This window comes from Phallusia mammillata, chromosome 1 (genome assembly GCF_965637545.1).
Source record: "Phallusia mammillata chromosome 1, kaPhaMamm4.hap1.1, whole genome shotgun sequence".
NCBI classification, from domain to species: domain Eukaryota; kingdom Metazoa; phylum Chordata; class Ascidiacea; order Phlebobranchia; family Ascidiidae; genus Phallusia; species Phallusia mammillata.
The window spans coordinates 34074898-34101746 of record NC_137252.1 but is presented as its reverse complement, the minus strand read 5'-3'; the positions used below and the strand labels follow the sequence as shown (position 1 = coordinate 34101746).

The 26849-nt window shown below is 35.9% G+C and overlaps 2 protein-coding genes across 3 annotated transcripts; both read left to right on the top strand.

Moving 5' to 3' along the window:
• The first annotated feature begins 910 nt into the window (after positions 1-910).
• On the top strand, positions 911-5871 carry LOC145222862 (DNA-directed RNA polymerase III subunit RPC1-like). The gene has a single exon (XM_080089089.1). It carries the CDS (start codon positions 960-962, stop codon positions 5124-5126), a length of 4167 nt encoding a protein of 1388 aa, XP_079945215.1. The 5' UTR covers positions 911-959; the 3' UTR covers positions 5127-5871.
• On the top strand, positions 5871-26765 carry LOC145222870 (sorting nexin-13-like). 2 transcript variants are annotated; one of them, XM_080089102.1, is made up of 26 exons: positions 5871-6028; positions 7007-7122; positions 7716-7827; positions 7984-8070; positions 8296-8417; positions 8801-8909; positions 9569-9610; positions 10938-11042; positions 11450-11557; positions 11939-12016; positions 12413-12496; positions 13003-13141; positions 14256-14365; positions 14875-14971; positions 16710-16823; positions 17202-17281; positions 17968-18072; positions 18676-18819; positions 19790-19859; positions 20222-20364; positions 21094-21300; positions 21917-22114; positions 22489-22677; positions 24018-24156; positions 24610-24754; positions 25656-26765. In XM_080089102.1, the coding sequence occupies exons 1-26, from the start codon at positions 6008-6010 to the stop codon at positions 25786-25788; spliced, it is 2997 nt and encodes a 998-aa protein (XP_079945228.1). In that variant the 5' UTR covers positions 5871-6007; the 3' UTR covers positions 25789-26765. The 2 variants fall into 2 exon arrangements, with proteins under 2 accessions (XP_079945228.1, XP_079945236.1); XM_080089110.1 differs by lacking the exon at positions 9569-9610.
• Positions 26766-26849: the final 84 nt, after the last annotated feature.

Below are 26849 nucleotides of genomic sequence, written 5' to 3'. Positions count from 1 at the left end.
AGACACAAAAACTCGGCGAGTTTTTTCGCCCGTCAGCAAACAGACATGTTTTTAATGTTCAAATGAAAATAAATCGTTAGTTGTCGTATTAAAACGCTTTTGTGTCTTGCTGCAGTTCGGATTATTGGATTAGAGCGCCTTATTGGTCGATAGTTTATGTTGAGATGACGTCACACTACAAGGTCGACTCGCCAAAAGATCTCTTTTTTAAAATGCTAATATTATAACCATAAAATCTTTAATTGCAGTTGATGCGCCATCCTAGTGCAAAAATGTGAAACAAAAAAGGAAATAACATTGAAATCATATCCATGATAAACATTGGCCGCTAGCGGCAGTAGAGGTGCATGACGTAACTAGCATTTGTCTGCGCCCTGCGGTCATAACACGAGAATGACGAGATAAATTGTAAATTAGTGTTTGTAGATCGACTTGGTGCAAAGTATGCCAATTTGGTCGTTTTGTAATGTTTATAACAGGACATCAGTATGATTATTATGACCTTTGGTTTTGGAGCATTGTTTTGTCATAATTTGCTTGAAGGTCACATTTTGGTTCACCTGAAATGCGCAGAGCCGCAGACTTGGCGGATCGGAAGTGTGTTATTGTTTTCTGTACAACAAACCGGAAGGAATGCGTATTATGACGCTTGTGGGGGCGCTTGAGGAGGCATGTTAAGATTAGACTTGTTTGGATGCCTCTTGAAACAAATATTACAATATCTAAAGTACCTAAACTGTTATTTGTGTTATAATTTACTAATTTTAACACAAATAACAAATTTTATAATTAAATATTGTAAAGACAATTTACTGTTTTTAAGATTTAATAGCAATAAAATGTGTTGGAAAAAAATTTACTTTTATCTTATTTACTAATGTTATTTCATGTTGTTTTTTTGTTTAGAATGTTAGGGCTAATGTGTAAGTTATAGAATAATTTATACATTGTCATACAAGATGGTGAAGGAACAATACCGTGCAGCCGATGTTGCCAAGAAAATCAATGAAGTTCGCTTTTGCATACAAACAGCTCAGGAAATGCGACAATATTCGCATTTGCAATGTGTCAGCAAAAATCTTTACACACAAGATCAGAGCCATCAAGCTGCAGAATATGGAGTACTCGATCGACGGATGGGCACAAGTCAAAAAGACAAATTATGTGACACTTGTGGCAAAAATTTAGCGGAGTGCCTTGGTCACTATGGTTACATAGATTTGGAGCTGCCATGTTTCCATGCTGGCTACTTTAAAGCAATCATCAACATTTTACAAATTATATGTAAATCATGCAGCAGAGTGCTATTGACCTCCCCTGAGAAGCACACTTTCAAGGACACACTGAAAAGACCAGGTTTGACATATTTACAGCTCAGATCTCTGCGCAAAAAAGTCAACACCAAAGCTAGAAAATGCCATTCATGCTTTTATTGCGGAGCTATGAATGGCACAGTGAAGAAGTGTGGGCTTTTTAAGATCGTTCATGAAAAGTACAAGAGCTACACAAAAAGGGTAGTTCGACCAGAAATAGATGAATTTTACCAGTCGTTTCACAACGCTACTAAACACAACAAAGAACTGGAAAGTTTGGTGAATCGGGCTCAAGAGGATTTAAACCCTTTAGTGGTGTTAGAACTGTTTCGATCTATTCCTGAAGAAGATGTGCCTCTTCTAATGATGAAATCTAGCTCAGGAAGACCAGAAGATTTGATAGTGACTAGGCTTGTTGTACCACCTCTGTGTATACGACCATCAGTGGTTACTGACTTAAAATCTGGCACCAATGAAGATGACCTCACTGTAAAGTTGACCGAAATTATATTTCTGAACAACGTTATTCAAAAGCATAGATCTATGGGTGCAAAGTCACAAATGATAATGGAGGATTGGGACTTTCTGCAGCTACAGTGTGCCCTGTACATAAACAGTGAACTATCGGGCATACCCTTCAATATGAAGCCTCAAAAACCAACACGAGGGTTTGTGCAAAGGTTAAAGGGCAAACAAGGTCGCTTTCGTGGCAACTTGTCTGGTAAGCGTGTTGATTTTTCTGGGCGAACTGTAATATCACCTGACCCGAATCTGCGAATTGACCAAGTTGGCGTGCCAGTGCATGTCGCCAAAATTCTTACGTACCCTGAGATGGTGACAAAAAATAACATACACCTGATGAGGAAATTAGTGATCAACGGCTGTGATAAGCATCCCGGGGCAAACTTTATTCAACAGCGACAAAACAGCATGAAGAAATTTCTCAAGTATGGTAACCGTGAAAAAATTGCTAATGAACTAAGGTTTGGTGACACAGTTGAACGACATTTAATGGATGGTGATGTATGCTTGTTTAACCGTCAACCATCATTGCATAAACTCAGCATTATGGCTCATTTTGCAAAGGTCGCAGACCATCGCACTTTTCGATTCAACGAATGTGTCTGTAATCCCTATAATGCTGACTTTGATGGCGACGAAATGAACTTGCATTTACCTCAGACAGAAGAAGCCAAAGCTGAAGCCTTACTGTTGATGGGAACAAAAAACAACATTGTTACACCTAGAAATGGGGAACCTTTAATTGCAGCTATTCAGGATTTCATTACTGCTGCCTATTTGTTGACTCAGAAAGATGTGTTTTTCAGCAAGCCCCAAATAATGCAGATTATTGCATACATTATTGCTGGTGAGGACAGACAGACAAAAATTGACCTTCCTGCACCAGCAATTTTAAAGCCTTGTGTGCTATGGTCAGGAAAACAGTTGTTCAGTTTAATCTTAAAGCCAAACAAGTTGTCACCAGTCATTGCATGCCTCAGAGCAAAAGGTAAACAATACTCCGGTTCGGGAGAAGATTTGTGCTGCAATGACTCATATGTAGTGATATACAACTCTCAACTACTAGCAGGTTCAATGGATAAGGCAACCCTTGGTTCGGGATCAAAAAACAACATTTTCTACATCTTACTACGAGACTATGGACAACAAACTGCAGCAGATGCAATGTGGAGACTGGCGAGAATCTGTCCAGTATTCCTGTCCAACCGAGGGTTTTCTATAGGAATTGGTGATGTAACACCTGGTGAAGGACTGCTTAAAGCGAAACATGATTTACTGTCAGATGGTTACAAGAAATGTGATGAATTTATCGCTGCTCTGGCAAGTGGCAAGCTTCCATCCCAGCCAGGTTGCACACCTGAGCAATCTTTAGAAGCTGTGATCTTGAAAGAACTCTCAGTCATCCGAGACTATGCTGGAAAAGCTTGCTTACGCGAACTTCACAGAAGCAATACACCTTTGACTATGGCTGTTTGTGGCTCAAAAGGTTCCTTTATTAATATTTCCCAGATGATTGCATGTGTTGGGCAACAAGCCATCAGTGGAAATCGGGTTCCAAATGGTTTTGAAGACAGACCACTACCTCACTTTGAAAAACACTCCAAAGATCCGGCTGCTAGAGGTTTTGTTGCGAATAGCTTTTATTCCGGATTGACAGCAACTGAGTTCTTTTTCCACACAATGGGTGGTAGGGAAGGCCTCGTGGATACAGCAGTTAAGACAGCTGAAACAGGTTACATGCAGCGGAGACTGGTAAAGTCTCTTGAGGACTTGTGTGGCCATTATGACCTCACAGTAAGGTCATCGACTTGTGACATTGTCCAGTTTGTGTACGGTGGTGATGGTCTTGACCCGACCGACATGGAAGGTAAAAACAAGCCTGTCGATTTTCAAAGAGTGCTACAAGTTGTTCAAGCAAACCAACCCTGCTTACAAGAGGATGCACTATGTAGTAAGACACTGGTTGAACAGACTGAAGAATCACTAAAAACACAAACAAGCATCAGCGAAGAGTTTAAGAAAGAACTTTTAGAATTTGTTGAATCCTATGCACTAAAGTTGAACAAAACTAGAACCAGTTATGGTATTAACGACAATGGTTCGACGCAGCCTGCTGTGTTGTATCAGTTGCTTAGAGTAACCTCTACTCAGCTAAAAGAGTTTGTTAGGATTTCATCATCGAAGTACATGAAAGCTAGATTGGAGCCTGGCACGGCTGTGGGAGCCCTCTGCGCTCAGAGCATTGGTGAGCCTGGTACACAAATGACTTTAAAGACATTTCACTTTGCTGGTGTTGCCTCTATGAATATCACTCTGGGTGTGCCAAGAATTAAAGAAATAATCAATGCATCTAAGAACATCAGTACACCCATCATAACAGCTCACCTACAAAACGATAAAGATCAAGACATGGCAAGAGTTGCAAAAGGGCGCATTGAAAAAACTACTTTGGGTGAGATTTGTTCACTTATGGAGGAAGTTTATCAGCCAGATGACTGCTACATTTTGCTGAAATTGGATTTACAGAGATGCAGATTGCTTAAAATTGAGGTCAATGCAGAAACAGTGCGATATAACCTCTGCACGTCAAGACTGCCTATCAAACCCAATCAAGTCACAATACAGGGCAAGGATATCATAACCATACATCCCGCTGCATCAACAAAGCAGTCCCTGTACCACATAATACAGCTGCTAAAGGAAGCAATACCTAAAGTGATTGTTCAGGGCTTGCAAGAAGTGTCAAGGGCTGTCATTCATGTTTATGAGTCTGGTGCAGGCGCAGAAAAATACAAGTTACTCGTTGAAGGAAACGACTTACGTGGTGTGATGGCTACCACTGGTGTAGTCGGGGAACGTACTACTTCTAACAACACTATTGAGGTTGAAAAGTGCCTTGGAATTGAAGCTGCTAGACAAACCATTATTAATGAGGTTGAATACACGATGGTTAACCATGGTATGAGCATTGATCGAAGACATTTGATGCTTTTGGCTGATTTAATGACCTACAAAGGAGAGGTTTTAGGCATAACTCGCTTCGGTTTAGCTAAAATGAAGGAAAGTGTTTTGATGCTTGCCTCGTTTGAGAAAACAGCTGATCATTTGTTTGATGCTGCATACTATGGACAAACTGATGTTATTACTGGTGTTTCTGAATGCATTATAATGGGCATTCCCATGAATATTGGATCTGGCATCTTTAAGCTATTGCATAAGCCAAAAGGCAAGGTTGTGGCTAAACAGCGAAAATTGATTTTTGACCAACCTGAGTTACATGTTAACATCTAAAACCTATGGAGTATGCTACACAAATTGCTACCACCTTTAACATAGGATTGTATAATATGAAGTCTTTAATTGGGGTTTTAAGAAGTTACATTTCCAAGCCTTATTACTAATTAGTAAACATTGATTTCTTTTATCGACTTTGATTGTATTTGATTATGGAGGACTTAAAATTGTGTTACTTAAACCCATTTTGCTAGGCCATAAGTTCCCGCCATTATGTTTGGCAAAGACTTCCAACATTTGAAGTATAGTTTCCTGATTTTGGGCCCAGGTTCTGAGCAATACGCTGTCGCATTGCCAGTCAATTGGAAACGGCACTAATGGATTTAATTGCAGTGTTGTTTTTGCTGAACTTAAACAGTTAATGGTGCTACATGATAATTATTTGTTGTGGTCCTGGTTTAAAAACATTACATCATTGACTTTTGCCCTGCAGTTCACTTTGTGTGTTCCATTCCCCTGGTGGTGCCTTGTGCATTTTATTTGTCAATCATAAACACTGATATGTTGCTGCTATTGCATGACTAGTTGCTGCTGCAAAGTTCCTAACTGTGTGTTCCAATTATGTTGTTCAACACTTTTAATTCAAAATTCTGTTCTGAATAGGGCTACCAGCTAATTTTGGACATATTTTGGTTAATAAATGTGAAATAATGGCCTTGTTTTGCATATAGTTTACTTGTTTTTTGGTTGTAACTTGAACACAGATAACAAACCTTTTGGTGAAATGACATTTCTTCTTCAGCAGGAATAGTGGTTATGTAATATAGCACTGCATATTGAAGTAATGGACATACTTGCAATGTAAAAAGCTGACAAACAAAACAGACTGGTTGAGTGTGCCAAGGCTGTCCAGCTGTTTTTTCCTCACCAGGATATGAATGTTGGCTGGAATGACTGAGGTGAGCCATGATATTGGTTGCTCTTTATTTGTCTGTTTGTCTGTAGTCTTTTATTTTGTTGTTAAGATTTTTCTTTCTTATGTGTTGCATTTATTGGGCATTGCGACACCTAAATCAGTATTTTTCATCCTTTTGGGGTCATGGTGCCTGCTTTTTGTAATGAAAAGTTATTGCTGCCAGGCATAATTTCAAGTTAATAGAGCTCTCCTAGCAATTGTAGTTTTATTCTGACGTTTCAACGTTCTATACAGGTCACCTTTATCAGGGTAAATAAAACTCAATGTGCATAGTGCAGTGCACGATTATAAAAACGTTATGTAACGATACCTTGTAGCCAGTGGTGAGATTCAATTTTTTTGTCAGCTGGTTCTATCACAAAAGACATATTTTTCAACCGGTTCTGTTACAAAAAGTCGCATTTCCATTGACCAGTAATGCTGACTGGTTCGCTGATCTCATAAAATTTTGTGAGACGGTTCCATAGAACCGGTTCGAACCGGCTGAATCCCACCACTGCTTGTAGCCTATTTTGCCTCATATGTTTTATAACAAAACTAGAGAATATACCAATACACTTAATCGTGTTCTCATTTGTTTGCCAGTATACTAACATTATGTATATAGCAAGCCAGCTTCCTGATATTATAGTCAGGTTAAAAGTGTTCTTGTGGCATGGTTACTCCTATACAAAAACACATAAGAGCTTGGACAAAATTATACTTTTATAAGAATTTGGATCCAATTTTAGGTTGTGGCAATGATGCTTCAAATTTTGTTTTAAAAAATCCATTTTAACTGCAATCAAACAGAATTTATGTTCAGAGGTTTTATATTACATCTAATTGTGTTTGATTAAGACATTTAAATGCGGCGACTTTATTTGAGCAATCAATAATGCTATTTACTGAAAGAAAATGAATAATAATGGCCTATATTAGTTTAATCAATACATTAATCTCTTTAATATTTTTTTTCTAGAGCAACCATCACTATGGAATCTATTGGTTTGGCGTGGCTCTAGTACTGGGTGCTCTCACTTTTGGATTTTTCGGTTTATTATACTTTATTCTGTATTTGGCCTGCTTCGCTGCTGGGTAATATGTTGATTTGTGTAGTTTAAATTCTCATGTTACATATGTTGTGATGTTAAAAAACCTTGCTCTATTTTGAATTGTGCTGTAAATAAGACATCATTGGCTTTGTAGAAATAATTTTGTAAACCATGACCAAATTGTTATAAAGCACTGTATTGATGAATGAAATAACTCGATAGGTTTTTTAAATGCTTTTGGAGACGAACTGTCAAATTAACCTATAATTCTCTCTGCCAGAAGAAATTTGCATTTAATTTTTTCTAGTCATGTGTGCTAGTGTTTGATTTAAAGTTCACACACATTAATTTGCATGAAATATTGGTTTACTAAAGTTAATAAAGGTTAGCTGTATATATTCCATATTCACCATGTCTATTTAAGACATCTTTGTGTAAAATTATCAATGCATTTTTTAACTTTACTACAAAATTTTATGTGAAATTATTGCGTTACTGTAAAAAAATGTTACCTACATAGCTACATTTTACCACTTTAAAAATTTTATTTTTTTAAATAAAAGTCTTTAATGTACTGTTTTTTTGTATTTAAGGCTGGTCACTATTATTTCATTATCAAAAAACATTTTTTTTCAGACTTGTTGCAATTTTATATGACCACAGTTACAATGAAGTGGGTGGCCAAAGTCACTACTTTGCCAATACATTGGTTCCAGAAGCATTGCCACTGTACTCTGGTATTGACAAGGTAATCTAAAACCTAATGCTCTATTGATTTTCCAAGTAATTGCTGCTCTTAACATGCAGCCTCTAAACATGCTTAATTAGCTCCTAATGCATTTGCAACAATAGTAAATCCTATTGTTGTATGGCTATTGAGTTCTTTTCTTCTTGGGATATACAGATAACGGCAATTGACTACGCACAAAGAGAATTAAAAGCAGATCAAAGATTAACTGGCTCATCGAATATTGATGAAAAAATACACGAAGTAAGTGCTATTAACTAAATGTCCTTGGTATCCATGATTACAAAGGTAGTTGTTATATTGAGTTACCCAAATATTGAGTTATTTTCCTAGAAACTTAGCAGTGGTAGTTGTTTACCAATACCGAGAAATGCACCTCAATAGCCCTATTTTCCAAAAAATGCGTTTGTAGGGTGTAAAATGTATGTGGCTGTATCTCACATTCAAATTCTGTCTTGCTTTTTTCAGTGTGTGGAATACCTGTTACGCGACTATGTCAAATACTGGTACAACGATTTGTCTGATGACCCTGAGTTGCTACATTATTTTCGTGTCTCGTTGCATGATGTAATCCGAGCATTCGCAATGAGGTACTTTTTCATGTTGCCTGGTTTCGAATATATATGTTCTGTTTCCATCTTTAAATAGTTTTACTATATTTTCACTGCTATAAACACTCTAAAACTAGATGACATTTGGAGTTTAGCAACTGAATTTAGATTTGAAGATGTCAAAACTGAAAAATGACATATGATTATGAAACTACACTTTTTAAACAAGAAAATGCAAACTAATGTTTCTGCATAATACAATACAACTTTTAAACACTTACTGCTATTGTCATTATCTTTAGGTAAAAAATGAAATATATACTGTTTGTAGGTTGTGTTGTGAACCAATGTAAATTGGGCTCGATTGCCAGTACATATATCTACTTTACAAATACATAATTACACAACGTTGAATATTTTAGATGCAAAGTTATCGACTGGCAGCCATACTTAACAACAAACTTGGTAGATGACTTCGCCTCGCATGTAAAGTTGTTTCGTAAAGCACAAGACAAAATGCAAAAACTGCAGGTAAATTGTTTGTTATCTTATATTGGACTGTGTTTATTTAGAAGTCTGTTTATTTTGTATGGATTGTATGTTGTGATGTCTTTAGCAAGTTTATTGTACTTTTTGTGTAATTTTTTGTATTCTTGTGTTAAGAGGTTGTTGTCTGTTATTTAGTTTGTTTTCTTAGGGTTAAGCATTAAATGTGGGAAACTTCACTATAGGTTATATATTTGTAGAATTTTCGGATGACTGAAATATTTCAATCAATACACAGTAATCATTGACCATGTGCTTTTTGGGGGTGTGCAACGTGTATCTATTTTGAACACTTAAGAGCAAAAAAAATATTTGTTAGCCCCAACAAATGCACAAAACAACTCCAGTGCTTTAATCAAAACATTATTTTATATTTTATGGTTTGTTAAAATAACTACAGTTGTACAATTTGCCACAATAGTTCTATTTGAATAAGGTACATATGGTGTCGCAAAGGTAAAATATAGTTGTCTTGATTTCATAAGGGTGAATGAATTGATGTTTGAAATAAGCATAATGTTCATTGTAGTCTTCATCCACCAAGCAACAAGCCGGGTGTTTCTAGTTTAAAATATACAGTGTGGCGTAAAAGTCTCAATTAACTATGTCTTACATCCACCTTGAACCACAAGTATATTTGTTAGGTTTCATCCAATGCTTTTAAGCAAAGAATTCAGGCTATGCAGGTAAAACTCAAAATAGTGATTTGATAACTCTTTCCTACATTTCATATTCAATCTTATTATCAAGGATTATGTAGTATGTGCATGCAGAAATTATTGATTTTTCTACATTTCCGATTTGAATTGTGCTTGAAACTGAATGATTGATTGCTCGTGGCATGGAATAGGTTTTGTTTATCTGTTTTTCTGTAGTATTGAATGCTGTCAAAAATTTCCTATCAATATAAAAGTAAATAAAAACCAAGTATTTAAAACAACATTTGTTTTTCAAAAAAGGAGCATCTATGTTTGTTTTTTCCATTTCTGCTATTTTTTACTTCATTTTGACAGTTAAATGCATTTAGTTTTGGAGAACTTTATCCTTATTTAATCAATTACAATTTGACAGAATACATCTTTATCCCATTAAGAGATTTTTTTGCGAACTGATTTCGTTCCAAACTTTAATGATGTCACCTAATTGAATAAATGCAATATGCTGTATGTATTTGTAATCCCTATTTGCCATGGAATGCATTAAGTGTTTCTGTCACGTCTGTGTTTAATAATATATATATATTTGCTGATGTAATGATGTTTAAATCTAACCTATTGAGCATGATTTTTTTCACATGGCCATTCCAGTGGTAGGTTAGTAATAAGCAAGGTCTAATTTCAGTTAAACTCCAGTGGAGTGGTTGCTAGTGGCTATTATGTATTAACTGGCATGTAAATAGGTTCTGCTTTGTTAGTCCTGTATCTTTCAAAGTTGTTAGTTACCAAGGTGGTGCTCATGAGATTGGTACATTGCCCAGCAACAATAAATGACATTGAAACATACTCATTCACTTTGCTCGTTAATGATACAAGATTCTGTTTGATTAAGTTAAAGCTGATTTAGGTAAAATATATTTGTCTCCAAAATAAAGATATATGGCTGATAATAAAAGTTCAAAATGTATTTATTTCATACAAATAATACCTCAATCCTTTGTAATAAATGTGTATTTACTTTGTCATACAATATCTAATGAACAGTTTTTAACAGAACAAGTTTTACTTAACAAGAGTAAGACCAATCTACATAAACTCAAATCTTGACTTAATGGCTTGCTTTTAGTTGCACTATCTGTTTCCTTCACCAGAGATTACAATTTTTAATGAACTTTTTCACCTATCTATCAACTGTTGTTGTTATATGTTTAGCTTTAGCTTTGCATCACCTATGCATGACCCAAATTATATTATCAATAACAATTTGTACTGCTAGATGCTTGAGTTTGCATTTACAAATTTCATGTCCTGTGCTTAACTTATAGGTATGAAATAATTTTGAAGCCATTTTTCACAGGCAAATGACCAAGGTGACGACCGGGCAGACACAGCATCTGTTAATTCAATCCCAACATCAATGAACAAAAATTTTTCAAATGCAAATGACAATGCAAGCCAAGAGGTATGTGCTTTTATGGGACTGGAGTCAAAATAGCATGGTATAGTATCAGACAGTTGTGTACACAAAACTAAAGACTCTTAATACGCGTTTTTGTGTGTGTGTTTTTTTTTTTTGAAAAGTTCTTATTTGTGGTCTTGACCCTTTAAAACCCTTTGTTTTTACACATAATTAAGAACGTTTTGTCTATTTTTCTTTTTTGTCGGTTAAACCTTAAAAGTCATTTTTTTCATATTTCTGTACATTTCCGAGCAACTCATTTCATACTCAGTACAAGCAATTTATTTTACTTCCATTTTATTTAATCCATTGTCCTGAAGAGTTGGTGATCTTTTTTGTCCAGAAATGTAAAATGAACACAAAACATATTTGTTGCATATTTTAGGACTTCTGTTGTATTTTTGTTTTAGGAAATCCCCAAAATTGAAGATTTATTTTTCGACAACGAAGTTTCACTTGAAAAGATTTGTCGCGAGCTCATATCATGTGATGTAAAAAAACAGTGTGAATATTTGCAGGTGAGAACAGTATTTTGCAATAGTATTTGTTTTTCTTAAAAACCACAATGAACTCCAAAAGTAGCTTCTAGAATAAATTTCTTTGAAAATTTTCGACAATCACATATTTTGTTGAACAATAGAAATAATTATACTTGAAAGCAGCTTGATAAAAGACAAGACTGTCGGGTTTGTATGTAGTGTAACTGTTTGAATGCAGAAGTTTCAACAGCAGCATGCACTAATGATGACAACCGCTGAAAACAAACATGTTGACAGTTTGTCTTTTGTTTAACCTGTTTATGTATCAGTATATTTGACGATGATTAGGCATTAATGTGGTTTGAGGTTTCTGTTACTTATGTTGGCACTGTCTACCCCATTTGTGCTTGTATTTTTCAGGATGTGTGTGAAGTCTTACTTTACCTTTTATTACCTGAAGATGATTTTCATTGCAGGCCGTTAAAGTATTTATTACGGGTAAGTGAGAAAAACAGATTTGTTCTACATTAATATGAGTCTCCTTGCCGAAAGTGGACTTATATGCTTTTCTCTGTATTTTTTTGCTAATGGTTTCTACAGCTCAGTATTTAGTACATGTCAACAAATTTATACATAAATTGATTTTGAAATGTCTCAAAATTTATGATGTTGTTAGTCTTGCAAGAAAAATAATTTAATTATCGCAGCTCATAAACCTAATTGTAGGTTATTATAAATTTGTTCTCAACCAAAACCACAAAAATTTAAAATAAAGATTTCCACTCAAAACTTGTATTTGTAATTCTTTGCCTCGAGCTACACAAACTTTGTGTCTGGTGTATTGCAGCGATTTTATTTTTGTGCCTTTAAACCTGTATTTAAAACTTTTTGCAGGAAATTATGGTACAAGGCATATTTCTCCCTATGTTCAAGTTGTACAGCGACCCTGACTACCTCAATCTGTATGTTAATTGGCTGGTAGGTGCAACTTCTTTGTTGTTTTATATTCGCCATGATTCTTTTCCCTGTTGTAAGATTTGGTAATTTTTATTACATAGCCTGACTGGAAAAGTGTTTTGGGTTGACATTTTCAGGCCCTTTGCAGGTCAATTTCATTAAGGCAGAATACTCCGCAAGGAAAAATAAACTAAGAGCAAAAAAGAAGCTACCACAAGCAAAACACATATATTGCAAGTTGTATAGCAACTTTTTGTCAAATTAATTGTGAAAATTTCATTTAAATTCTTTATTAGCCACCAACAAAAAGTATTTATTGTAATATGTCCCGTATAAATAAAGTAAGTTCTCGGAACATCATGGACACTCTTCATACTGTCACATGTTCTGTGGTATCACTTTATTAATGTAAGCTTTCTAATCTTGATTTAAAAAATGTTTTTTTCTTTCAACTCCACTGCAAATGAGACATTTTTTCACACTTGTTAGGTAGAAGTTGGTGTTAATAATGTTTATTCACTTTCCAGGTTAGTGACAATTGTGTGAGTAGCGAGTGGTTTTTGTCTGTCTTGCGTCGTAGCAGCATCCTCGGTGAACTCCATGCTGTCCGAGAAAAAGCCGAAGAAGAAATCAATAAAATAAGGTCAAAAGATACAGTGGGAGACGGTACGTGAACTACAGTAAAAAAACAAAAGTTTAATTCAATTTCGACTTAAAATAAACTACAACCATCACAACTGACTGTAGGCTGAATAAATCTTTTGTTTAGTGATTTTTGTGGTTAAATGCAATAAATTACTCTTGATGGCAATATTTTTTTTCCAAAAACTTAGTTGCCTGATGATTTTTCCTACAAGTTTAGCTTGTAATGTATAGCTATAGCTAATTCATATGCATTATCTTTCATACTGAAACAGCATGTTTATTCAGAACCGACTATCTCATTTGAAAATCATTTATGCACTGTTTTATTTAATATAAATTATTCAAACCAAATGTAATAGGTAACCTTAACATCACAGACCTAAGGTGTTTGTGTTCATAGTTCTGTGTTTATGACATTGAAATATTGATTAGGCTTTACATGCTTTATGTATTTAAAATCAAATACATGATGACATTTTTGTGTTGTTACGCTGGGTTCTGGAAATGGATTAAACAGAATTGCTTTAAAGACGAATCAAGGGAGTTTTTTTTTATCATATAATATACACTTAACAGGCAACAAATGTTTAAAAACTTGCTCTTTTGGGGGGCTTATTCACCAGTTTAATTTGTTAGAAGAAATATAAAAACTGATGTTTATTAACTTTTTTATTAACATTAACAAGTCAAGTCAAATTTATTTGCATTGTTATTTCGTCTCATTTAATCACTGAAAAGGACACTGAAAAATCATAAGTTTAAAATATCTCTTTCTTGAATTTCTCTTCCATGTTACTTAAAGCTATTTATTATGGGTCCCCTTCCCTGAATCCCTTTCCCTATATTTTTTTTTCTTTTTTTCCGTCTAACGCGGATTTGTTTCCATGTTTTGGTCAAGAAAGAATGGTTCAATTTTTTTCAAATTTACACACATTATAGGAATTGGTCTAAAGATGGTCCATGTGAATTTTGACCCCATTTGATCCCTCGGTTTACCCACAGCCCGCCAAAATGTGAAGTAGTTGTCGGTTTCCAAATCGAGTCAAGTGTCTTGTTACTTGGACATAAATATATTTGTCAATTTGAAAAAAACATTTAATTTTGTGCCAGATCTAATTATCTGCTCTTTTGACAGATATAACTGTAAAACAGCAGCTGAGCAGCATGAGATATGTGAAAACATTTTGCGAGCGTAAAATTCACCAACAGCATGAGGGAAATGTTTATGTTGATGGCGGAGATCTGGTGAGTGACTACAGCTACTGGTGGTAAAAAGTTCCAAACACCAATATGTGAAATAACTATCAACAGTATATTGTGCCAATACACACCTTGTTTTTCAAAAAGTGCATGACATCTAAGTTACATCGCATGAACCAACTGTTTTAAATTTGCAGGATTTTTTCCCATGTTTGTTAAAAGGATATTCGCCATGTTTAAAGTTTCCTGGCTATGTTGTGACTATACATCTCATTGTTTCTCTAAAAGTGTTTCTGAGATGTATATATATAGTGGATGTATATATTGCTAAGGTTTCATGAATGTGTTGTTATAATCAGCTACAAAATGGAATTGTTTGAATGTTACCAACAAAGTACATACACTATATGTAACCTCTATGTCTGTATTGTGTTTAATCTAGCTTTGTTTCAAGTCTGGGTCCGGTGTTCCGAAACAAATTTTTATTGTCCAGGGCCTACCCTACACAATCTTATTGGCACAATTTATTAACTGATGTTTAATTTGTTTTTTAGTATTTGGAAGGATTGCAGCCCGAACAACGTAACAAACTTTATAATTTACCACTGAGTGTAATTCTGCGGAACAATGTTGCATTGCAAATTTTTATCGGTAAGTTGCAATGTTAGCTGTTATTATAACTTACACTGGTTTAACAAATTGCATAAAGATACATTGTGGGATTTTTAATGTTCTCTGATGACAAGATAAACTTCATTAAAAAAGTTAAAGTGTGATTTAGGTAGAAAACCCATAGGTTGAAACAGTGTGCACTGTCTGCAGCTTATCATTTATTAGCTTGATGATTTTAATAAGTGTGATCTATTCTATTGTCATAATATATTTACTGACAAAAAAGGCATAAATTTGAAACGGAATTCACAGTGTAGGTGGTACTTGTTTGTTTTGTTCTTTTGTGTCCAGCACAGCCATCACCACTCGTTCAAATCTATTTTGTTTGATATTAAATGTTGATCTTTCTATTTAAAACCACCTCCCACACAAAGCGTGTGTATATTTGCCATTATGTTTCCTGTAGGTTGTGTTTGCTTGACGACTAATACATTTTACACACTGAACAATAACCGTATGGTTAAACCTTTGGATTGACATTATAAGTGTCAAATTTAAAAAGATTTTGTTTTGGGTTGAAAAAAGTGAGAAACTGAGCAATATGATTTAATCATAAACATAACTACCAAAGAACTTGTATATCCCACTGTTGTCATCATCAGTGCAGGTTGTCAAACAAGCTGTAGAACACAAACCGAGCTTTACAACAGAGATTGTTGAAACGTCTGCATGATGTATTCTAAATACACGAGTTCTTTGGCAGTTATGTTTTTGATTAAATTACTCTTCAAGTCCGTGTATAGTGTTCCTGACCAATATTAATTTTAGACTTATACGTAGTTGGTTATTATCACTTTAAGATTTATGGCAGTATTAGAATAATTATTTATGTTATGTATTGAAATACAACATTATTGATTGTGGGATATGACACGTGTTCGAGCTTCCTGGTGACGTCACCTGTAGTATTGCCTTTTCACGTCACAAAACATATGACGTCATATGCCGGATATACTCAAGATATGCAAAATAGTGCAAATGGCTTGAAATGGCATATTTTACGTTTTTAGAGACATTTATTTTTAGTTTAAATAATAATAATACCACAACACGCTTTATAGTTATTTTAAAATTAAAAAGAAACGTAATTGTGTTTTTGCCGGCTCTATGACGCAATAGTAAGTAATTTACAGGTTTATTAACAGTCGAATTTGGTATTTGTTAAATAAGTCCAAAACGTGGTTGAAATTGCAATGACTTTATGCAGTAGTGATACCGGCTAATACATTTCTGCTTGGCGCGGCGTTTAGGCTAGACGAGTCTGGGTCGTGCGTTGATTGACATCTTGCTAAATATTCTTCGTGTCATGAAAGGCCTTACTACACACCACATGGCTGTCTACCGTTAAAATGGGGATGCATGCTCATTTTCTAGGGCGGTTGTACGAACAAAATGTATCCATTTGTGTAAATAAAATAATTATTTTCAACACTAATAGGTTATTTACTTCAAGAGAATCATGTCATACGTTTTTTTTTCTGTCTAACGCTGGTTTACACGCTTAATAGATAGGCATCTGAAATTGGTCTTTATAAATTTAAATGCAGTTAATCATCAGTCCCATAAAAGACGTAAAGTTTTTCATTTTTAGAAAGTTTTACTAAAACATGTGCTCTAGTTCCAGTTAACTTTAATTCCATTCATTAAGGAAACCTATTAGTGAGCTTCTTAAAAGTTTATGTTACCACGACACATTTTGTGGCATTTTGTTTTATAGAATACATGCAGTCTGTAAACGGTCAAGCCTACCTCTTTTTCTGGCTCACTGTGGACGGTTACAGGGCGTCGGCCGAACAACAGCTCAACGAAGTGAAAATACAACAATTGCAAGGTGTGTATTTAATATATCGAGTCAAATCTTGCACTTGGTCCCACACATGCTCATTTATCTTTGTCAATTGACCTGTTTCATGTCGTACATGAATCTTCTAACGCCGTTTCGCGGCACGTTTTTTTCTCCATTTTTTTTTTAAGTAAAACAGAAAGATCGAAACACATAGGCTTTTTCAAATGAATCATAGTATTGGATCTTCGCAATTTTTAACCAAAATACATATCTGTACATTGTCGCCCTAAAATTTTCTTTTAATTGTGCACGTAAGGAAATTCCTTAACTGAATCCTGTCTTTCCACAGTTCGCCATTTTCGAGATTTTCCAGTTTAGAGCCTCGTTAGTGTTTTGAAGTGACATTTTTTGTTACTTTTACAGGCACTGTGCAGGGTCGTCCGGATATGGAGATGTTACGAATGATCGGGCGTAATATATACGACCAGTACCTGAGCAAACACGTAAGTACATTGTAATACACAAAATATATACATGGCAGTCCTGTGCATGAAATAACACATGACATAATGTTTATACATGGGTTTAATGAATAGAGTTTGACACATGTCGCTATGTAGCTTTAGTAACTACTTTCACTATGCCATATTAGGTAGCATTGCAGTACGCATACAAATCAATAAGTCGCCCATTAGTTCAGGTCAATATGTAACTATTTTGGGATCACAATGTGTCAAACAGTGGTTCCCAACTCAACGAATTCCTCACTTAACAATTCAAAACATTTTCATTCCTTCCCAATGCACTACATATTAGATGCTAAACAATACAAAGATATTTAATCTTGAGTCTTTTATCAACTTCACAGGTCATATTCCCAGGGCTGAAGTGTCTATTTACAAACCACATTTGAAAATTAAACAAAAAAATCCTACCTAAAGTTTTAAAATCCCCCCATGGTAAAATTTCCCCACTTCTGTAGTGAATTTTAGTGAAAATGTACATTTACAAACCACATGTAAAAAATAAAGTAAATTCCTCCCTGGTTCAGAACCACTGTTTGTATCATTATTGGTTGTACAATCGGTAGGGGGGATTGCCAAAACATTTAACAGCAGATTTTAAGACCAGTATGTTTGTCATGAGTATTCATTATGCTGCTGTTAAATCTTATCCTTATAATTACCAGGCCCAGCCCCGTGTCCCGCTCGATCAAACCATCGATCGTCAATTGCAGAAGAAACTTGAAAGTAGTGAACCATCACCTTATCTGTTCGACGACATTCAGCAAAAAGTAAGTCACCACATGATGGCACACAAGAGCTGACTTGTCAGAAATTTAAGCAAAACTAAGTTTGTACGCAATGTGCGTGCTACATTTTGTTGCAATGACGACAAGCACTTGTATTTTGGATTTGTTTTGTAAATAATTCCATTTGAATAAGGAACTGAAGATGATAATAGAACTAACTAGCTTTGCATACATTACAGACATATGTTCCTGTACTTTAATTATATTTTGATGAGAAAAGTGTCTTGAAAGCATTACTGACCACTCTTGTTTAACTGTGGTCTGTTAAACAGAATGGATTTTACGATATTATTTACAGACCAGTGGTGATCAGGTTATGGTCTGTTATATGCGATTTTACCTCTCATTCTAAAAAACATGTTTAAATTCATAAATCATAGTACCCCAGGCCTTTTTGAAATAACGAATCAAGCCGGCCACCCAGCATTACCATATGGCAATGCACAGACTAGAAGAAAACTAGTCTGCGGTGGGATTCTAACCCCCAACAGGAGTCGTCCCGGGACTAAAATGCTTGGATATTTCTAACATATTGAAATTATATCTTTAAAAAAACGGTATTTTATTCTTGGCATTGTGTTGCAGGTGTTCATTATTATGCAAAAAGATGAAAACTTCTACCCAGCATTTAAACAAAGCACACTGTATATGAAGTTACTGGCAGAACTTGACCTTCTGCGTGAACCGAGTTTTACGTCAGCAGACACCAACGGTTCCGCTTCTGGCTCGGTAAAAGTCGTTTATTATATTTACCTGTCAGATTATGGGTAGAGCTACTAACACCATAACGAGAATCTACCCCCAAATTTGATTTCGCTTTCACAAGGGGGCGTAAAGAGTTGAATTTTTATTTAGCGGCTATAAATGGGTTGGGTTGGAAAATATTTACATAAAATTCTTACATTAGTAACTAATTGTTTGGGTTAGTTTTATTGAATTTTAAGTGCTAATACCTTACCCCGACCCTAATAGCCCTAACCGTCAGCATTATTGGAGATATAACCAATCAAATTTGGGGGTAGATTCTCGTTATGGTGTTAGTAGCTCTACCCAGATTATGGTAGAGCTACTAACATAAGAACTCGCATCAGAAAAGGTGGTTAAATACCGATAGGTGGCGTAAAGAGCGCAGTTATTTAAATTAACAGTGAGATTGGGGAAGGGCTGGGAAATAAATTTAACTTTAGTAACTAAGTTTATAAGTTGATTTGATTATTATTATTATTATTATGAAGCCTCACCCCGACCCTAAAAGCCCTAATCGTCAGCATTTTCACAAAAAAGCATTTTTAATATTCGCAAATTATCTTTGCGCCACCTATCGGAATTTAGCAAACTTGTTAGTGTGAGTTCTGATACGTATTAGTAGATTTTCCTCAGATTATATTGTGTCACTCTTAAGAACTACCATTGGTACACCTGTTAACTGTTAAAAGACGGTTTTAATTTAAATTTGCAGAACTAATAAAGCTATTTTTCAGATACGTATTTAGACAGTTTAATAGTAGATACATATACTAAACTGTATACTAAACTCAATAACGCTCTTCTGGCAAATGTATTGTTTGTCCTAACATTTAGACGTTGAAAAGTAGGTGCAGAAACAAAACTGCTGCAACAAAATGCATTTCTTACATATCTGTCGGGTCATTTTGATTTTCGATTAAACTTCTTAAAACTCGTTGTTTTTCAATTTCAGTCCATGGACGAGTTGGCGATTAACGAAAATGAAGAACCGATTAAGCTCACTGCTCTTATTACACAAACAGGTCAGTTGATAGGTTAACCAAATATCGGTGTATATGAGAAGCGCTTGTTAAGAATGGATTTTACAACTCAAGGCAAATTTGAATGTGTTGTGGGTGAATATATGTAAACAACTCATTAGGTTAGCTAAATTAGTGTATTGTAAAAATTGATGTTAGGTCTTGTTTCAAAATTCGCCTTGGAAGTAAATTATAGCAAATTCGGAATTGTAGGTTAAACAAACTTGGAGTAAAATTCTCTAAAACTATTTAAAAGATAACCAATAGAAATATAGTTGAGTACTTTTGGAAAATAGCTTATGGGCTGCTTTTTGGAAAGAACAGTAGCTTCTCTATTTAACCATATTGTCATAAAATTTGTACAGGAATTTGCAGAGAGCACGGCAAAACCTATGCTCTATATGCAATCACCGTCACCCGCCACTGGTCTGGAGGCAAAAACGAATCTTGGGATACTTTCCGACGATATCGAGAATTTCACGACCTGCATGTCAGTCTCAAGGAAAACGTAAGATTATGTTTGCTAAGATGAACATGTATCAATAACTGGGATCAACCCTAACGCGTTCATGCAGTCCAGCGACAAACGCACTTGTAATATACCACAGTACGCCAGGTCTCTTGAAAGCGTAATACAGAATCAGCCGGTCACCAAGCATTCCTATACGGCTACGCTTAGGCTAAAATGAGGCATATTTGGTGACTGGCTGATTAGGTATGACGCCTTTATTAGGTCTGGCGTAGTATGTTTGCTGCAATCCTTTGTTAGAAGAGATGTGCAATATTTTTTACCCGAATTTACAGATTGTAAGGATACAATTTTTAACACACAGTTCAAGTTAACACAGTCTAATTCCGCATACCTACCGATTTTGCGCTTGTTCGTATTTACCCCAAAAACATGGCATAAATGGAAAAAAAACAAAAAACGTGTTTTTGCCGGTTATCTCGAAAAGGGTAATATTTTCTTTTTCTTGGAATTTTCTGCATGCAAAAAAACTTTTTCTACTTAGAATTTTCTGCATGCAAGTTTTTGTGCTAAGAAAGTCTATTATGTTTGTTTTGCTGCCAAATATCAGTGCAGAATGCAAATCCACAACGAAATTTCGGTACTCACAGTTATCCAGTTTGTATTCGCTACAGCGACTGACAGCGACTGACAGCGCTTATAGAAACATACAATATATTTTCCACACATATACAGTATAACCTTTATCCATTATTCAATTCTTTGCAGGGAAGTAACCTTGGAAACTTAGGGCTGCCTGGGAAAACATTTTTCAAGGATCTTAAAGAGGATTTCCTTGAGAAGCGTCGTGCTGAGCTGAACCAATACCTGAGCACTATACTAAGTTTACGCCATCCTCCCAAGTCGATGGAATGCTTGCATTTGTTCCTAGACGCCAAAGCTTACCAAAAAACCTCTAAAACTTTCGCCAGCAAGGTAAGCTATGCCAACTGAATGAATTCAAAAGCCGCAGTGTTGCGTTACGTTTTGGTAAGTTTTTTTACAGTGACTTAACGCTAAACCAAGGCCCCCACAGATTTTTTCTGAGCAAGTCCGATAACTGGTCATACACAAAAGCTTTCTGATGACCACTTTGAGCAACGTTAGATGTGCATGGTTTGGTCACACGCCAGTTTATATGTGTCTTGACAAATGAGTACACAGAGAACCAATATTAATAGCCTTAGATTTGCACACTGTGGCCACGCACCAGTTAATGTGTAGCATAGATTTGGACGTGTTTAACTATACACACAAGCTCTCTTAGGACCATTGTGAGCAACATTAGATGTGCATGCTATGGTCACATACTAGTTTATGCGCAGCATAGATTTTGATTTGTCTGGGCATACAGACAAGCTCCCTGAGTACGCCTAGGACCACTGTGAGCAACATTAGATGTTCACACTGTGGCCACACACCAGTTTATGCACAGCATAGATTTCCATGTGTCTGGGCATACACACTCTCTGACTACACTGAGGACCAGTCTAGAAAGAACATATATTCTACTTCGCTCTTCAAATGCAGTTACAACAATTTATTTTCACAGGTTGATACAATGATGAGAACTTCGGTGAAAAGCGTCACTAACTTCGTCACTCAAGCTCCCGATAACTTAATAGACGGAATCCAACGAGCCTCGGACAAAGTTTCAGACGGATTCATGAAATTTTCTGACCGACTTCCGGGTTCCGGTTCCGAAAGGAAAACTTCCGCTGAGGAGTTGAGAGAACAAATGGATTACAATGTGAGTCAAATAATATGTTAAAATTGAATTTATTTTACAGTAATAACGCTTTTTTTTATCTGAAATTTGATTTTAAAAGACTAACAAAACTGTGCAGCAAAGAATTTTTGGCGCCAACAACAAATCTTGTGTTTATGTAATCAATGTCAAAAGCAATACAATCACTACTATTAATAACATACAAAAAACAAACCAGTTTTATATTTTTGTCATTGTGACTGTATAATTAAACTGCATAGAAATAATAAAATATAAATTTTAAATTAAATTAAAAAAAAGATTTAAATTACCAATGATTTTTCATTAATATAATTTTTTGAATCGAATATTTAGTATTGCTATACTAATGGTTACGACTTTTTATCATATATTAGATCGACAATAATATTCCACTTGGCATTCTTCTTCTGCTCATGGACGAAGTTTTCGATTTAAAGAAGCGTAACCAATGGTTACGGAGACAAATAGTGGCAGCTCTCCAGCAAGTGATTCGAGCAATATTCGGAGATCGAATGAATAAAAAGATTGTCGATTATGTGGACAGCGCTCTATCAGCTGATCAGGTGGGTTATGTCGTCGATTTACATTTTTATATTTCTTATAAACCTACTTTTAAAACCATTTTGCTTCTTACGTACGTGTTTTCATTACTGGGATCAGCCCCGAAGCGTTCATGTGATCACGACACACTCATATACTCATAAAAATCATGGTACGCAAGGCTGGTTAAATGCATCATAAGCAAAAGGCTAAGCACAAGCTGGAAAAACCTATTTCGGGCGGTGGAGCCTTTCTGGAACTCGTGCTTTACCATCGAAGGTCGAATCACAAGCACCGTTGCCTGTCTCGTGTGCTGCACATGTCAGCTGCGTAGTGGAGTTTGTCAGATTCGCAACTGATATCAGCCCTGAAGCGTCTATGCCAGTGTTTCTCAACCTGGGGAGCGCGACCCCCAAATTTAAGGGTTTTCTGGAGCACAGCAAAATTCCGAACTGTTTGAGCGACGTTAGATTGCAAATGTGTGATAAACACAAGCAACACATTCTCTATGTTAAGCTTCTTGTATGCGTGTTGTGTTAGAAAATCTCTGAAGGGGGTCGCATAGTAAAAAAGGTTGAGAACCACTGTTCTATGCAGACCAGAAATCACGGTACACGCATACATAAATCATAGCACGCCAGGCCCATTGAAGGCGTTATACCGAATCGAGCCCCAATCATATTTAAACTGCAGGTTTCCACTCATGATTTTGACTTTTTATCTTGCTGGTTGTGTTCATTAACTCATTAAAGTTAGTCAAGTCGTATGGTTTGAATATAACAACAAATTCAAAAGTGTATGTAAAGTTTGTTTAGAGCAGTGGTTCCCAAACTGGGGCCCGCGGTCCTTTTGGGGTCCGTGAGGCAATTTTGGGGGGACCGCGAAGCGGTTGAAGTAATTCTATAATCTTATTTGGCGTCAGTTTGTGCCACTGAATAAGTTTAAATCAAAGTAGAATTGAGAATCGACTGTCTCCATTGCTAAACAATTGCCTTTATTGAATGACAATAATCAAAAAATGCAATTGTTCGCGCACAATCGTAATGTTTTTGTCCTGTTTGTGATGTCACATGCTGTCTTTGGATGATTGTTATGCGCAATTTTGCATAACTAGCTAAAATCCTGCAATCAACTTTCGTTTGTATGAAATACACATTTAGGCTTAAGGACCGCGAGCCCTCGAAATAATGGCGAAGGGACCGTTTTGAAAAAAATATGAAAAAGTTTGGGAACCACTGGTTTAGAGTGAAGTGAAACATGTAGTCGTTGGCCATTCTTTCATTCATAACTTATGTGATATATTGTACAAAATTTGTTTCCAGCTGTACAGGCCGCATGTTTACCTTAAACTTTCCATTCACAGGTGGCAGAATACGTTAAAAAATTCCGGGACGCTTTTTGGCCGAACGGAATCCTTGCAGAAGCAACTGCAGAAAGAGACGAAGCTACGATTATGCGAACCAGAGTTTTAACCAAAACCAAACTCCATGGTGTTATACCAGGTGATTTACAGGCAGTTATTCAATACTATTAGTGCGGTAATTGAAACTTAAAGCTGGAATTACCCAGTCCGTTGCTTGGTGGATGAAGACTAAAAATCCTTATAGCAATAGATGTAAGTTCAGAAAAACCACATAGTCGTTCACCCTTTGGTTTTAAAGATATATATATTTCGCTAATACAGCATACTGACGAGAGATAAGATACTGACGATGCTGTATTAGCGAAATAAAACAGAGTTTTAAGTCAACCTGGTCCGAACTCCAGTTTGGATCGATTTTGGCCTGACTTTACACTTCACATCATTTGTGCAGCAATTTTACTTTGCTAAATCCAGCTTTCAGGCATAATTTCGACTTGTTTGTGAAATATTTTAGGCTGGGCAATAATTTAAAGCCCGTTTTCAATTCCGGTCAAAGGTTACAATGTAGCAAAGGTTTTTTTCTGTTTCTCAGACGAACTTCGACCACTGATCGGGAGCGAGACGAGCCGACGTGGAGTAATGCTCATATTTGAGATGGTTCAACATGAGCAACTAAACAGGCGATTCTGTTACGTTCTGCTGGAAGGAGTGCTTAACAAAATATTTCCACATAACAGGTCGGTTTATTGTAAACGCGTGTGGGCCTAAACAGGCTTCTCAAAAACGTTTCGGGTTCGGACCCGGTTTCTCCAATTTCTGGCCCGTTTACAACTCTGCGAATTGTCGTATAATCGTAAAGCAAGGAACGACTTGATGTGTTAGACCAGTGGTACTTTACTGATGATGGACAACTAGTGGTTCATCTTTACTATATGTGTTGGACGTCCACTATATTTGATGATAGACTATGGAAGCGTAATTATGAAATTCTAGCAAATTATGCTTGAATAAATATATTTTAGATCAAAATAAAGCTGTCAAAATGATATCAGCTATTAGTATCACCTCTTGCAATTTTGTTTTGAAAAAATATATTTCAAACCAAAATGCTTATGTATGTTTACCTAATCTTTGCCCATGTAATAATGTAATAATTTACAAAATAATTGAAATTAGGTGAGTGTTCCGTGGTCCGGGGTTGTGTTTAAAACCACTGTATTGCTTGACAGTTACGTCAGAAACGGCGGTTTTTCGGTTTCCAGTAAAAAAAATATGTATTTCGGGCTTAAAAAACGGCAATCTTATTGTCCTCTCGTTAAAAATCTAGTTTTTCAGAGCATAAGTCCTGCGTCCGAAATCCTCATCTAATATGTTGTTATCCCTTAATAGTTTCTTTGAAGACCCGGTGACATGTTAACAGGAGACTTGTCCATAAATCCGCATATTTCAGCTATTTCCTTGTCAGCTTTCCAATGCAGACCTCCTAACACAATAACCTGAATATTTCTTATATAAGCTATTCGCATTCAGGGTTGTTTACCCTGATGAAGACGACCTGTATAGGACGTCGAAACGTCGGAATAAAATTACATTTGCCAGAAGAGCTCTGTAAACCTTAATGTTTCATTTCTCCCTTAGGTTCGGTGAACTCTTCACCAAATTTCACTCAGCTTCGCCCAAAATGCGCGCCTACAAACGTGAGATGATGTCACGTGGTCCCGAGAAACGATCAACAAACCACTCGACGCGGAGCTTACGTCACGAGCGGTGACGTTAATGCTTCATTGAATACGTCATGCAGAACCAGATTTGCCGATAACGTCATTTTTGGCTATGTAGGTGACGTCATCACAGTTGGATCAATGTCGCATGACAGATCGGGGCGATATCGCTGATGACGTCATTCTGTCCGATTTTTAGTGACGTCATCACAATTTGATTAATGTCGCATTTTTGAAAGAAAATTGAAATCATGGGTTTCTGTTAAAATTTTCGCTGCAGGAAAGGTTTTCAATTTGGAAAAAAAACGATTTGAAAATTCCAGATTTATCAACTAAACTTAAAAATGGAACCTGAAATTATTTTTCCCCAGGAGAAAGTTTTTCCCTCGAGTTCTGTTTTACAGAGTTGCTGTAAAATTTTGAATTAAGTCAATGTCTGTATAATTAATTTAAAAACTTAAATTATTACACCTCAAACTAGCACGAACAAAGGTTGCTTTGCCGCTTTATGGAAAAAAGTGCTTCTATATTGGGTTAATATTTCTTCAAATTTCACAAAAGTATTGTAAAGAATAATTCAAATGTCCAAAACGCCAATCGTAAAGTTTTCATAAAAGCAAATCCGTATTTTAACGTGCCATACCAATTAACATTTCTGTCCCCAAAATCTGTCGTCCATTTATGGAGGATTCCATTCAGCAAACGTTTTTACAGATGGATGATGTCACCGTGAAAACGTCATCAGGCAGCATAGTTTGTTGAAAAAAAAAACGCAAATCGACGCTTTTAATTATGTTTCTCGCGACGAGCGCCATGTTCACTACTCTATCATATATCGCAAAATTCCGGTGTTTTTCCTTCATTGCCACCGTTTATCCGCGAGGTGGCGCCCGAGCTCTTTCGTGTTGTGTTTGTGTGTTTACTTCGTAGCCCTCAGTGCAATAGCGAGTTTTTCGGCGCTTCAACGTTGGGCGCGGCTCGCCAGGCATCGTTCATTAAATAATAATAATACAAACACCACTGTGAATGCGTAAGTGTCATTTTTTTAATAGAAAAAGCGACACTTGCTTTCCAGAGTTGAACCCGAAAGTTAGATTTTAAGTTGAATTGT